The 14,286-nt window shown below is 38.0% G+C and overlaps 1 protein-coding gene across 4 annotated transcripts in view; it reads right to left on the reverse strand.

The window, feature by feature from the left end:
- Window positions 1-200: 200 nt before the first annotated feature.
- Window positions 201-14,286, reverse strand: part of LOC135475097 (D-glucuronyl C5-epimerase-like) — a 73,630-nt gene continuing 59,544 nt past the window's right edge. For all 4 annotated transcript variants that reach the window (XM_064754838.1, XM_064754840.1, XM_064754841.1 and 1 more), the window contains 5 exons: window positions 13,574-13,738; window positions 12,993-13,200; window positions 6,960-7,131; window positions 3,713-3,949; window positions 201-2,918 (listed from right to left, as the gene is read on the reverse strand). In XM_064754838.1, the coding sequence (XP_064610908.1) occupies window positions 1,885-2,918; window positions 3,713-3,949; window positions 6,960-7,131; window positions 12,993-13,200; window positions 13,574-13,695 (1,773 nt within the window). In that variant the 5' untranslated portion in view covers window positions 13,696-13,738 and the 3' untranslated portion in view covers window positions 201-1,884. The remainder of the gene's footprint in view (window positions 2,919-3,712; window positions 3,950-6,959; window positions 7,132-12,992; window positions 13,201-13,573; window positions 13,739-14,286) is intronic.

Genomic DNA, 14,286 nt, shown 5'->3' on the forward strand with positions numbered 1-14,286 from the left:
ATTACCTGCAGGGTAATGAAATAACCTGCGAAGGCTGTAATATTACCTACAGGGTAATACATTAGCCTGGAAAGGCTGTAATATTACCTACAGGGTAATGAAATAACCTGGGAAGGCTGTAATATTACCTACAGGGTAATGAAATAACCTGGGAAGGCTGTAATATTACCTACAGGGTAATGAAATAACCTGGGAAGGCTGTAATATTACCTACAGGGTAATGAAATAACCTGGGAAGGCTGTAATATTACCTACAGGGTAATGAAATAACCTGGGAAGGCTATAATATTACCTACAGGGTAATGGCATAACCTGGAAAGGATGTAACATCACCTACACAGTAACAATATAACCTGGAAAGGCCATGATAGAACCTGCTAGGCCATAACATACCCAACACGGCAATAATATAACCTCTCACAGAGTATAACTTAAATCGAAATATAACCTGTAGCAAGCTTATTTCATAGTCCCAGAAATCATCACATACAGTCAAATGTCCATGTGGATAACTGTAGTGTATCTTAAACTGATTAAACATGTGTAGATTCTATTAGGCTGAACTTTGCTGTTTGTGTGCTAAATACTTGTAGGACCGTCATCCATTATGTTGTATTTTTAGTAGGAGTCAATTTACACGCATATGCAGGTGTTGTAAAATTATGTGCCTGCAAAAATACACTAAAATTGCATGATGTCCCAGAGCTGTACTTCTGGAGTCATTCTCTGAAAGATTGCTGATCTTGAAATTTTGCAGTTTGAAATCTTAAATTTTGGAGCTTTCTCAGCTCATTCCAGACCTCTCATCCAAGGAAGCATAACTGGAGTAGTCCAAATGCAAGGTGATAAATTTGCGAAACACATATATATAGCCTTAGTGCAAGATTGTTAAATTTTACAAGTTTGCTCAGCGAATACATTGTTCTTTGTTTATCAGATGAGTCATGACAGTTAATTCTCATTTATATGTAATTCTGATTCATAGGTTTGAAAGATTTTTACACCCAGCAACATCATCACATCTTCCAATATCCATATGGCCATCAATGAAAAACGTACAATTATTTCATTTGTATTTGAGACAGAAAACAAAAGACTATACTAATCCCATGGGTATCAAATACCGTAATTAATGAGTTCATGTCTTATGTAGCACTTGGGATGAAAATCTCATAATTTACATGGTGAGAAACATACTTAAGTCTGTAGTTATCAGACACGGAATGGTGCAGTCTAGCATAAAGGACATCTGTGGAATAGCTGCTTATTTTGTCCAGATATCCAATATGGTTGTACTAACTGTTCCTGTCTGAATCCTAACTGACACATCCAGAAGCGATCTTCAATAGCACTAATTCAACAACCATAATACAGCCTTAATATTCAAAGTCTTTACATCTTATAAGACACAAGGCTTTGTTACAAAAAAAAATCTGTACACAAGTTCTTGCCCCAACAGAATATGTAAAATAGATCTGTTATGATCTATCCTCTAAAAGATTTGAGAAACACACGCAGAGAAAAACTTCCGAGCTAAATTTTCTAACAGAAGCCACAGTTCCTGTAGCTTTTTGTGATCACAATATGGTTCCAGGAAGAACTGAGATGACACAAATCACTTGACATTTCAGTGATCATTTTCAAACTTTCATCACCACCTCCACGTTTTTGAAGTAGTTCACTGTATCACATGTGAACACCCTGTACACAGTCAAACTTGGTGTAGAGATGCACACAAATGTCTGGACACAACCAGCATGCTTAATAATATACATGTATGCTTCCTCAGGTTGAGTTCACAATGAATCATAAATAATCCAGCATGTCATGAGGGCAGCAATGTCGGATTAAAATTTCGTGTAATCTTACACCAAGGCATCATGTTCAGTTATGAGCTGCTCTATGCCCTTTCATGTAGCCAACCCAGCGGTCAGCTGTAGTCCTGAATATAGGGTCTGATTCTATGGTGGCCAGTAATAACAACTGGTTAATGTGCGTTGTGTGGTAATCCCACCGAGCCAGATTAGGCGCCATGCCCAGTGTGAAATGGCGCAGGTCATATATCGTACCAGAACCAGTGTCAAACAACAACAGCATAGACTTGAGCGATTGAATGCCCGCATTGTACAAGCGTTCTGCCGGCTCGGCTTTGTCTGAAGGTGCCACTTGGGTCAGGTCGTACAAACCGATCAGCGAGAAAATAAATCCGTTCAGCACAAAACTACTGGGTGTCGTTGGGTATTCTTCGTACCAGTCATAGACGCCTGCGAACTTGGCCAGCACACCTCCCTGCTCGCTGCTGATCTCGTAAAGTTTAGTTGCGTCCAGAGCAGCGTCTAGGTACTTGTGGTCTTTTGTCATGAGGTAGGCACGGATTAGAAGGGAGATGGCTTGGCCCTGAGCCATAGCTGAATACCAGCCCGGTGGTAAGTCCAGCACTTCGGGTACCAGTCGACGCTTCACCATGATTGGCCAGCCGCCACGGCTATCCTGGTGCCGCACCAGCCAATCAGCTGCATCATAAAACTGGTCCAGATGTGATGACGATGATAGTGTCACGTTGTCGATGTAACCATGACCCCGCACACAAACACTGACCAGTTTCACGAAGTCCGACTTCAACTGGTTGCGTTTGGATTTGCCGTACTTCAAGGCCAAGCCTTTCTGAAGATCTATGATGAGATCTCGCGTTATACGACTCCATTTTTTCCTGCGATCGCCCAAGCCGTAGAAAATCTCTCTACCGTGGAACATCATAAGGGTTGTGCTCTGCACGTAATGAATGCGCATACTATCCCCATTGTTTGTTTCTAGCGTCACAGATATGCTTCCATTTGTAATGAACTTCATCTGAACATTAAAAATGTAGCCTGCCTCCTCATCAAGTGACATCACTATTCCACGACTCTTTAATGAATCTGAAATTATAACAAAATAAAATGTTGTATAATAATGACTATTTATCACAATCATTCAAAATGAAAAAATGCTGAAAAGTTACAAAGGAATCTCAAGAGACAAAAGGCAAAAACAATCTTCATATCACACGGCTTCTTCATAGACAGAAGATTTTCGATTTATTCATTCGCTTTGTTTCTTAATAAAGATTAATTCATATCCAGATATTCTGGTTGAGTAGTCCAGCAAAGCAATGGGCTTCTAAACATGCATCAAGTGGTGGACTTTCCAACATAAAGAGCAGACAAGCCAACATGCGGAGGACTTGAACCAGCCAACCAACAAACCTCACTAGTCAAGGGATCTGGATGAAAGATGTCCCCAGTTAAATCACTCACTCAATGACTGAGTTTCCTTCTTATGAACACATTTAAGGAAAGGATGAAACAATGTTCAGTGGAAGGAAACTTATCAGGCCTCAACTGTGAGAAGCGCCCTGACTAAAGAACCAATCGATTTATTTATTCATTTGGTCGGTTGATGCCACACTCAAGACTTCTCCACTTATACAAAGACCGTCAGTTATATGAGTGGATGAAACGAAAAAAGTGTGTGAAAGAAACCAACCACCAAACTTTTGTAAGTTACTGACAAATTATAGAAACAATTAAAAAATCAACAAGTTATAATTTTCAAATTTCTACTTCTAAAAATTTAGACCAACATATCTAGGATCAAACAACTGACCAATTAAATAATCGTATAATTAATTCAAACTTGTACAGTGTATTTCTAAAACGTCACACCAACATACCTGAAGTTTTGAACTCGATCACATTCGTATCCAGAGTTCCATCGCGTATGATGTCCATTTGTGACTTGCGATCTGGTACAGTCCAATCAGACACATCCTCCTCTTCTCCATCTTCCAGGATTACCACATCAGGCTTCCCATCTCGCAAGTACTTGCTGTAATGGCTCAGGCCATATTGGGCTATTTGGATAGGGTAGAAGTAGCCCTGAGGGCCCCACTGGGTGGACAGGGGCACAGCTGAAACACAAACCACAAAGGTTACTTGGGTATCTAATCTATACAACTGATCACAAGAACATGATGTTATCTGGTCAGCATCTGGATTTATGCTTAACCCGACACCACAGAAATTACCTGACCTGAAATTACCTGTACATAAACGGATAAACCATCACAATATACAGAGACTTCCACAACAAATGCACTGCATTTGATGACATATGTGCCAGCCAAGGTCACTCAAGGTTAACTCTCTGCTGGGACGGCTAAAGAAGTTCCCGACACATTACCCAGGGCAGATTTGGCAGTTAATTGCATAATGGCATGATTAAAATAAATGAGCTTGGCCATATCACCAATGACCATAGTTGTGACTATCACTTTCAATCTAAGTAATTTTCTTAGTCTATCTATGCAAGTGATCAAAATAACAAAGATGCAAGCTGTGTACCTGTACTTGACACAAAGTATATGCAATTGATCAAAAACCAAAGAAATTACCTGACCAAACCTGTACATTGTATATGCATGGATTTACATTAGTGTATCTATGCAAGTGATCAAAACCACAAAGAAGTATCCTGTATACCTGTACTTTACCCTAAATATACGTAACTGATCAAAAACCACAGAAGTTTTCTGACCTGTATACCTGTATTAAACCTAACAAGTACAATTCATCAAAAACCACACAGAAATTACCTGACCTGTGTGACTCCACTAACACCTAATCCATACCACTGATCAAAAACACATACACAACTGGCCTGTAGACTTATATGTAATCTGAACAGACGATCAAAAACATACACTATTTACCTGTATACCTGTCATTAAACCTAAACATAAACAACTGATCAAAGACCAAAGTTACCTAACCTGTGCACCTGGGCTTACAACTAATATATAAAGGTGATCAAAGACCACATGGAAGTTACCTGACCTGTATACCTGCACTTTCACTTATTCTAAACAACTGATCAAAAACTACACATAGTGTGTGTGGCCTGTCTATCTCTACTCATACAAGCAGTCATGTATGCCACCGTTTCTGCATAATTGTACTTGTATTAAATAGTACAGGTCACAAGCACTGAACTATAACAGCAAGATGGGGATTGATGTATTTGTATACAGCTTGCAACGCCTTGTGTAGCTGACAACAGACTGATGAAAAGAAGAGCTCTGCACCATTCCTCAGCATTTATACTCCTGCTCTGTAACAGTTGCACTGATTATTGGTTTGTTTTATTTGGGGTTTAAAAATCACACTTTCAACATTACTGCAATCATTGTATTTATAGCTGTCCTTCCACTAAACCAGGCATATAATCCAAAAGACATGACACTTCATAAATGTCACCATATTCCTCTTTGAATAAAGATGTCTTTGTAGAACACTACTTCTTTTTATTGAATTCCTAACTTGGGGATTTGCCCTAAAGAACCACAACATTTTAAAACAAGTGTAACAGATGAGCAGAGGAGTCTAATTTTCTCTGAGGGCACATTTATGCTCTGCTCTGATAGTGTAGCTATATCTTGTAGTTCATGCTTGGGAGGCTAGCCATGTGGCACACATCATGCCAGGCTTTCCTTGATTCTTTTGATAACCACCCACCACAGTTTCTACCTCCCTGAACTGAAGAGGTGAACAGGATGTGTAGTTCTCGTTTGTTGCCGTGGGTGATGCACCACAGATTCTACTCTGCTTTGATGATAGAGTTTGCAGCTCCATGGGTCAAACTATCAGCACTGAGATGAGTGGGGGTGGGTGTGGGGAGGTTGAGAAGTGATAAGGGTTCACATTTGGGACAGAATCCTAACAAAATTTCTGTTTCCAGAAGGCTCACTTTGTCCTAGGTGACACAAACATTATATTAACACGTTCCAGATTTTCACCCAGCACTGGTGAGTATTAAGACCTGTACAGGTTAACCTCTGGTAGGTCAGGAGTCAAAACATCTGAGATTTACAACACAAAATCACATTAGGGAAAAAGCCTCGCTAAATCAACTTACATAACACTGTCAGGGTCCCTGTCTCTCCCTCCCTCTCTCCCTCTTTCCCTCCCTCCCTCCCCCTCAAAAAAAGATCCTTCAGCTAATGAGAACCATCACAATATACAGAAGCTTCCACAACAAATGCACTGCATTTGATGACATATGTGCCAGCCAAGGTCACTCAAGGTTAACTCTCTGCTGGGACGGCTAAAGAAGTTCCTGACACATTACCCAAGGCAGATTTGGCAGTTAATTGCATAATGGCATGATTAAAATAAATGAGCTCGGCCATATCACCAATGACCATAGTTGTGACTATCACTTTCAATCTAAGTAATTTTCTTCCAATTTTTTCACTTGTGTCTCACATAACATTGTATCCATTTACACATTCTTTTCCCACATTTGCTTCCTACTGATTATGGTCTTTTCACAGCATAGCCGTGTCTCAAAGAATGAATTTAAAGAACATGCAGACTGTATTTCAAACTTTCCCAACATTTCCTCTACATAATTGAATGATTGTCAAGTGTGTAACGCTTAAAAATCATGGTGACACCCTTTTGCTCAGAGGTTACAAAGTGTCCACAAAATAACCTTGATAAAGCATCCCACCGACCTTGATGCCATGGTTTCTTCTTGTGATGTAACAAGTCACAACAAGCTAGAATTTATGACTGCATACTGAAATAATCCCCAACACCAACAATCATGGAATCACAAATCCTGCTTATTCCCCTTCTCCTGTGCTTTATTTGACAGATCTAAAACTGGGTGTAAACTTCATGTAAGCTGAACTAATTCAAATGGTTTGTGTTAATGTGTCCGTCCAATGAGTCTGAAGAATAGTAATGTTGAGGAAACCAGTTTCCTTCTCCCACCCACAAGCATGACTGTCATCATGTATTAAAGTGAAAAATTCACCAATCAAGTACATAAAATACCCTCTACAAAATGGTGCCCTACTTTAGTAAGGGGAGAGAAATATAGTCGGGATTGGGTGTGAGATGATTTCAGTGTTATACCTTCCATTCCGCTGATACACTTGACCCGATCGCGCACCTCCACATTGTAATGTTCAAAGGACATGAAAACTCCATCTGGACTGTACTTCTCTTTGGGAGGGAAGACTTTAGAGTAACTGTGCTGCCATTCAAAGCGCTCATAGCCATCATAATCTTCTATTTTACCATACACCTGTAAAGACAGAAACAAGACCACAGTGAGAATCCATCTAGACTCAAATTATCAAATCATAATGATAAGTATGAATAAATAAATTGATAAATAAAACATAAAACAAAAAAATACTGAATTTAAAAGTATATTTTCCAATCAAAGAATTTATCAGGAAGCTATGACAGAACCGTGTACAAATGTTCAGTCAATCAAGGCAACTGTAGATAACCCTGAAATTTATCTGAGCAGGCATAGAGTTACTGTATTTCAGCTAAAATGTATCATTTTAAACATATTTTTCTTGATTCACCCAACTTATGAGGCCATCTAAAAAAGACTTTTTTTTTGGTGAATTCTGAATAATTTCTTATCAAATAAAACATTTTAGGGCCTTCATGTGCTTACAACAGTGTCTATTTGCATACCAAACTACAGGTGAAACACAGTTACTGTTTTCATCTGGTTTTTCTCAAACATACTTCCAGTAGTTACACAGGGCACATTGAATCACTCAGCTAAATCAACAGTTTCAATGTTTATTTACTTAAAAGTAGACCATTCATTGTACACCAGCACACACAGCTCACACCGCCCATACAATGCAGCGAGTGGCTCCATCAGCGGCTCCATCAGGGGGTGTTAACAACTGTTAGTTGTTCTGCTATAGACATCTCCATCATCACTTACATTCACTGTAACCATCAATGGAGCCAATTTGCCACATTTACAATTGAGTTCATCAAAACACAATAACACTTAGCTGTGTTGACACAAGGAAAATAAACAAAAAAAAAAGAGACACCCCACATATTTTCTATTTTTCTGCGGATGACCCAAAACTTAAAAAAAAAATATGTTGTAGTAGATTACTTAGAACGGGATATCACACAAGGGGAGAGAACAGTTCAGGAGAGATTCATACCGCATGTGTACATGTGTATATGGTAGGCATATTAAAGTCGTATATACATGAGAGATTAGTGTAAATTTGCAAGAGATCTGACATCCCACAGTAAAACAACGTGGTCTTGCCCTCGGGCACCATGTTAGATGAATGGTCTCTGTTAAATGATGCCTAAAATCAACATCATGCACCACATGTTGGTCTGAAGACACAGGCTGGTGCTGACATAGACAACACAATTTGATGTGTAATAAGTCTAAATTCTCTAACTATTTGGTATTTCATACTGGTCTTTTTTATGACAGTGAATGAACTGTTATTTGATTTTCAGATAGATAGTAATTTGTACTTTTCTAATCCACTCCCCACATTTATTAAAATATCCTCCAAAGAATATTCTGCGAATCTTGCAGCTATGCATGTTTGTTCTGGCTTCAGTGCACAGCAATATAAATCTTCCATGGCCCACAAAAAAAGATCTGTTCCACAGATGCGGCTGTTGTCATGTAGTCAGATTTTATGAGCTTTGGAGGATGCAAGAGCTGAAATTCTGACCAGCCAATGCCTGTACCTGTCCACTTACGCTCCACACAGAGGTGATTTATATGCCCCACAGGGGCATACAGTATCTGTGTGGAGAATATATTACCACTGCTCTACTTAGATGTGATCCCTGCTAATTTTTTCTGCATAAAAAGAAACATTTGTTTGTAATAAATACTAAATCATTCCAATATGACAGCATCTGATATGAAATAATCGTTTGGAGCGCAGGGTTAATAATCCAGTAGCCAGGAGTTCAATACTAACATAAACCATGACTCACAATTTTCTCTAAATGCTCCCTAGACAATAACCAATGCCAGTCTTGACAGATTATAATTGTCAAACCTTTTTTGTATGTTTACCTGCTCATTTACTTTTAAAAAATCTGGATTCAAACTTGTCTCTTTTTTATTTCTACAAAGATTAAACCTTTCTTAACATCTTTGAGAGGCATTTAGAAGTTGAGTTGACAACGGTATTAGTATCTATACCGAAACGTCGCTTCCAAATAAAACAGAAGTTGTTATCCATATATCTCGTTATGTTATAACCCTTTCTTGCATCTAGAACAATATAACATGTATAGTATCTGCATTGCTGAGTATTTGATGGGAATGTCTGCCATAGTTCAGTTAAATATTGTCAAAGAAAGGATAATCCCTCATCGGGAATATCAAAAAAAAACAATATAGGAAACAGAACCAGGAAACATTTTGCATTTCAACTGAATGGTTCAAGCAGGCATGGCAAACGGGTTTTAGAGCAGGTTAACCCAGTACACCAATGAGCCCTCTTGGGGGCAAAGTATTCTGGCATTTCCCAGAGCGCTTAAACTCTGACCAGTCATTACACAGTTATTTATAAAGGTACTGTAGGTCACTCAAGGATTTCCTTTCCTTAATGTTCTTTTAAGTAAGTTCCTTCATTCTTTGGTTGGCCTTAAAAAATGACAACTCTGATACTCAAGTTGTTCTAAACAGCTGTTGTGGCAGTTGCTTGTCAATATTTTGTGTCCTCATTTTTTTCTTTTTCAAATTTTGTGACCAGGCAAGTTTTCAATTAGACACCAAATCTGAGTGCTACATCCTGTGTTCTGCATAGATGCTACTGGAAGGCATAGCCCTAAACCTGGACTATTTCAAAACTGTTATTCTTTTTGCCTTTCTGAACATGTTCACCAAAAGCTTAAATTCCATAGTTTGCATTCCTGCACATTTTACAACAAAAACATCAAGGGGAAAATAAGCTGCTTTATTTGCAAAAAAATTAGATTAATACTGGACATGTAAAAAAAGCTGCCACAGTCAACCATGTATTAAATCACAGTATATGCCATCCACATTACAAAAACAGTTGGGAAAATTTGAAATGTCCAAAACTCTTTGCTAAAAACATTTTTTTTTCTTTTCATTTTTGCCTTCATGGAAAGATAGGGTTATACAGCTACTAAAAGCCCATGTCATTGTGCTGGCAGTCTAAGCCATTTTTCTCTAAAAAATGATACTCTAAATTTTAGGGCCATTTCCACAAACACAGGTTAAAACCTTTTGGCACGTGGTAACACTAGACCAGTGGTCTCCCAGTTTTTATTCCCTTAGGATGCCAGTTGTGTGTTTAACAGGCTGCTGTAGCAATGCTTAGAGAAGACTTATCACCAATAACTCACAGCTAATGGGGATTCTGAGAGGGATATGGGAGTCATAGCCTTTAGGGAGCTAAGTTCTGGATCCTTGACACTGGCAGAAAGCTTGGCCAGCTTGTCTTCACTACACACGCGGCTGATCTAATACTTTGGCAATATAACCTTCCCAGCTAACCTACAAGGCGCAAAATGCTACTTTATTTGTCAAGAGTGGAATTGTCGTCACTTGCTCCTGAGATGTGCAGTTGTCTTGCCAAATGCTTTTGTAAGTTTTCTTCACTCTTCAGACACTTGTAATGCAAACATGTTTTGTAAATGCATTCTTGACCGTATGTTTTCAAAACTTCCCCAATTGTTCATACTGTGTGGCATATTTCCCAACACGCCCATAATGTGCAAAACTGCCTTAATTGTTCTCAAGGTAGACAGTCTTATTGTGTTCTCAAAGTGCACAGTCTTTTTTTTTATCGCAAGGTGTGCAGTCGTATTTTGATCTAACAGTGTGCTATCTTATTCTGATCTAAAGGTGTGCGGTCTTATTGTGATCTAACAGTGTGCACTCTTATTTTGATCTCAAGGTGTGCAGTCGTATTGTGATCTAACAGTGTGCAATCCTATTCTGTTCTAAATATGTGTAACTGTCAGAGCTTTATCCTTAAAAAGAGAACAATGTAATGTAATCCTAAAATACTGGCCCTCAGGGTTTTTAATCTCAAGAACATGGGACTTGCCAAGCTGTAATATGTAATTAAATAATATGATAGGTGTTTAGTGCCCAAAAGTTCATAAAAACTTATCGATTTTACCTGCGAAAACATAAATCTAGGAGAAGTTATGGAGTTAGTATTATGTTTATTTGTTTCCAGCAGCTTCATAAATCTGGTTTTGTAATACATCATATCCACAGCTGCCAAATAAAGATTAATGAACCATCTACACACAAAATGCATGGATAAGAATATCTCACTAGTAATCATGTGCCAACATGTTTATTTTATGTCTACACCGGATGTCTCAAAACTAACTTTATTGACAAAGCATTCATTTTGTACCTCAAATATGCTTCACTTGTCCTTGTATTTCCTGTAGATGAAACTGTGTATATGCATGTGTATGCCAAAAACATCTACACACAAAATTTCTCTTAGCAATCTTAGCACTCAATTTTGTGTTAAAACAAAAATAGCAGTACTCTTTTCAGAGCAGTTTTCCATGCAATTTTTCACACAAAATCTTTTCTTTCGAAGTCAACACTAATTTATTGAAGATTTCAAGATTCTGGACATACTGGAGAGCAAAGTCAAGAATAGAATAACCACTGCGAGCATATCAGCTCATATTTATGCAACTTTTTTAATCTATTGTTTTCAATTATTAACAGATACAGCGATATTGATTTGGGGGAAAAAAAGCAAGTCTGCACAATATTCTCAAAATATTACAGTAATAATAAATACAAACATCATTTATTGCCTTTTGTGTCTTTACATTAATGTCTATCGTATCCACATTTATAATCAAGCTCCCACTAGAAATAACTGCACCATGACATTTGTTCTTTTGTGTACACATTTCACGATATACAAAACCTGAAGCAAAAGAGAACAGTCAAAGTCATGGGTATTTTATGTGGGAAAAAAAGCCACTCAGGTGGAAAAATTATTCATCATAAATTTATTTCTTTGTACTACCTACTTCATGAGGCCTAAATATGGGTTGTGGCTCCAAGGAGAACTTACATGTCAGATTTTGTAAGTTTGTTGGAGTTTTCAGACAGGTTACAAAAACGATAGTGAAGATATGTGAGACACTTGTCATACTCACCATATTATGCCATCCAAAGCCATTCACATACCACTTTTAGCCTTAATTTTCAGACAACAAAAGTTTAACACAAAATTTTTTTTTCCTTTTACTGTTTCTGAGAAGCTCTGGTGAGATAGGTTTCTTTTGTGAGATTTCCAGAGGCAAAGCTAGAATTCAACATTGTAGTAAATATAACTCATTTACATTCTCAGGTTTTGAAGGAGGTAAATGAAATCGGTTGTATTATTTGCTTAAACTGTTACAATTATCACAGAAATAGTTTCTGTGATGATTTTATTAGAACTGTTTAAAATATTCGAGAAAACTGACCTTTACATGAAACTGACCTTTATCCTGAATGTCGTAATCACGCTGAACACTTTATTATAAACTGCCCATTAAATTTACACCACAAAATCTACAAGTAATCTATCTTACTTGCGCTCCCCTTATACGCCCTCAAGATTTTCATGTTAACCTTTATTATCTTAGCATATCAGCATCCGGAGAATTGTGAATAAATTTACATGAACTCCACACCAGTCAGCCAGCCATAATGATGGCTTTAATTCCAAAGTGTCCTATTCAGAGGAGAAGTGTTCTCACACCTCACCTAAGATACCTGAAATTTGATCAAGCACCTGAGTGACACAGGAAGTATTACCTATCCTGATTTGACCTCAGATAAACCCTGCAGTTTACACCTTTGGACACATACATGATGAGTCATATTCAAGTTTCAATCTGTGCTTCCCTACTTTCAGACCTAAAAAAATCCATATCCAACAATTTCCTTAGAGGCTTCTTTTCACTACTTTGTTCTATTTTCAGCAGAGCCTGGCGGATACCCATGACCATCCACAGGTTGCTGGCAGACCATCCCATGAACGGGAAGAGAGGCAGCCAACATGAGCTGGGTGAGAGGCTCCTGGTTCATTTCACTGTGCTATCCGACAAAGGAACAAAACATCATGCACTCACCTCAAAGTATTTCTGTAAAAAGCTAAACGGGAAGTAAACTTCATTTTCTTCTCTTCTCCCTTGAACAGAATACTCCCCATTGATCACACATTCAATTTCCTGATATTTGACTGGTCCCTTTTCTTGTGACATTTTTTCCACCATGTTGAAAGACTGAGCACCTCTGTTGTGGTAATGTAACTCTCCATCAATCTGCCGATTCTCGTCCCTAGCAACCAACCAAAAACAAACGATTCTACATAAAAAGGGCTTAAATTTGTCAAACAATTTGCAATCATAATGCAAAATCTATTCATCACCATATACTAATCAGTGGACTTTGTGAAAAACAAGTCTTTCCATACACACATATTTTCAAATCAGCTGTTGCAATTGTTTTTGTTTTGTGTTTTTTCAAACAGATCTCTCAACTTCTCAATCTGGATTAATGTATTACTGGTGTTAATTAACTTTGAGAAAAAATACCCAATCAATCTAACCTGCTCTCTTCAGCAACTCTTGGATCAAACAGCAAAGAATATTGCAACAGTCTAATTTTGTTTCATCAATCTAAGGCCAAAAAATGCCTGAACCATTCTCACCTAAAAAAATTGTCGTCTTTTTTATTCACATCACATCGTGTCCAAAGTGAAAAGACGAAGTAGACTCCACAAAGGAGCAAGCAGACAATGGCAGACTTGAGGAGTTTCCACCTACGCATCATGACAGGTACAGCATGTTACCACAAGCAACTCTCACTCTCTCACCTGCAAGAAAACAATTCATAACAATTTAACAAGATTAACACCAACATGGACTCACAGATTAACACCAACTTGTACTCATAGATCAACACCAACATGGACTCATAGATTAACACCAACTTGTACTCATAGATTAACACCAACTTGTACTCATAGATTAACACCAACTTGTACTCATAGATTAACACCAACATGCACTCACAGATTAACACCAAATTGTACTCATAGATTAACACCAACTTATACTCATAGATTAACACCAACATGGACTCGTAGATTAACGCCAATATGGACTCATAGATTAACGCCAACATGGACTCATAGATTAACGCCAACATGGACTCATAGATTAACACCAACTTGTACTAAAGGTCATGTACGTGACATAAACACATGTGAAATGGTAATGATAAGGATTGGAGCTTCATTGTCAGCATGCAGACATTAAAAAAATGCAAAAGAAATGAAAAAGCTAGCTTTTACATGTACTTTGACAAAATGAACACAGAGACAAATTATGAGCAATCATGTATGAACTCTCAACCTTCTGT

This window comes from Liolophura sinensis, chromosome 9 (genome assembly GCF_032854445.1).
Source record: "Liolophura sinensis isolate JHLJ2023 chromosome 9, CUHK_Ljap_v2, whole genome shotgun sequence".
In the NCBI taxonomy this organism is placed as follows: domain Eukaryota; kingdom Metazoa; phylum Mollusca; class Polyplacophora; order Chitonida; family Chitonidae; genus Liolophura; species Liolophura sinensis.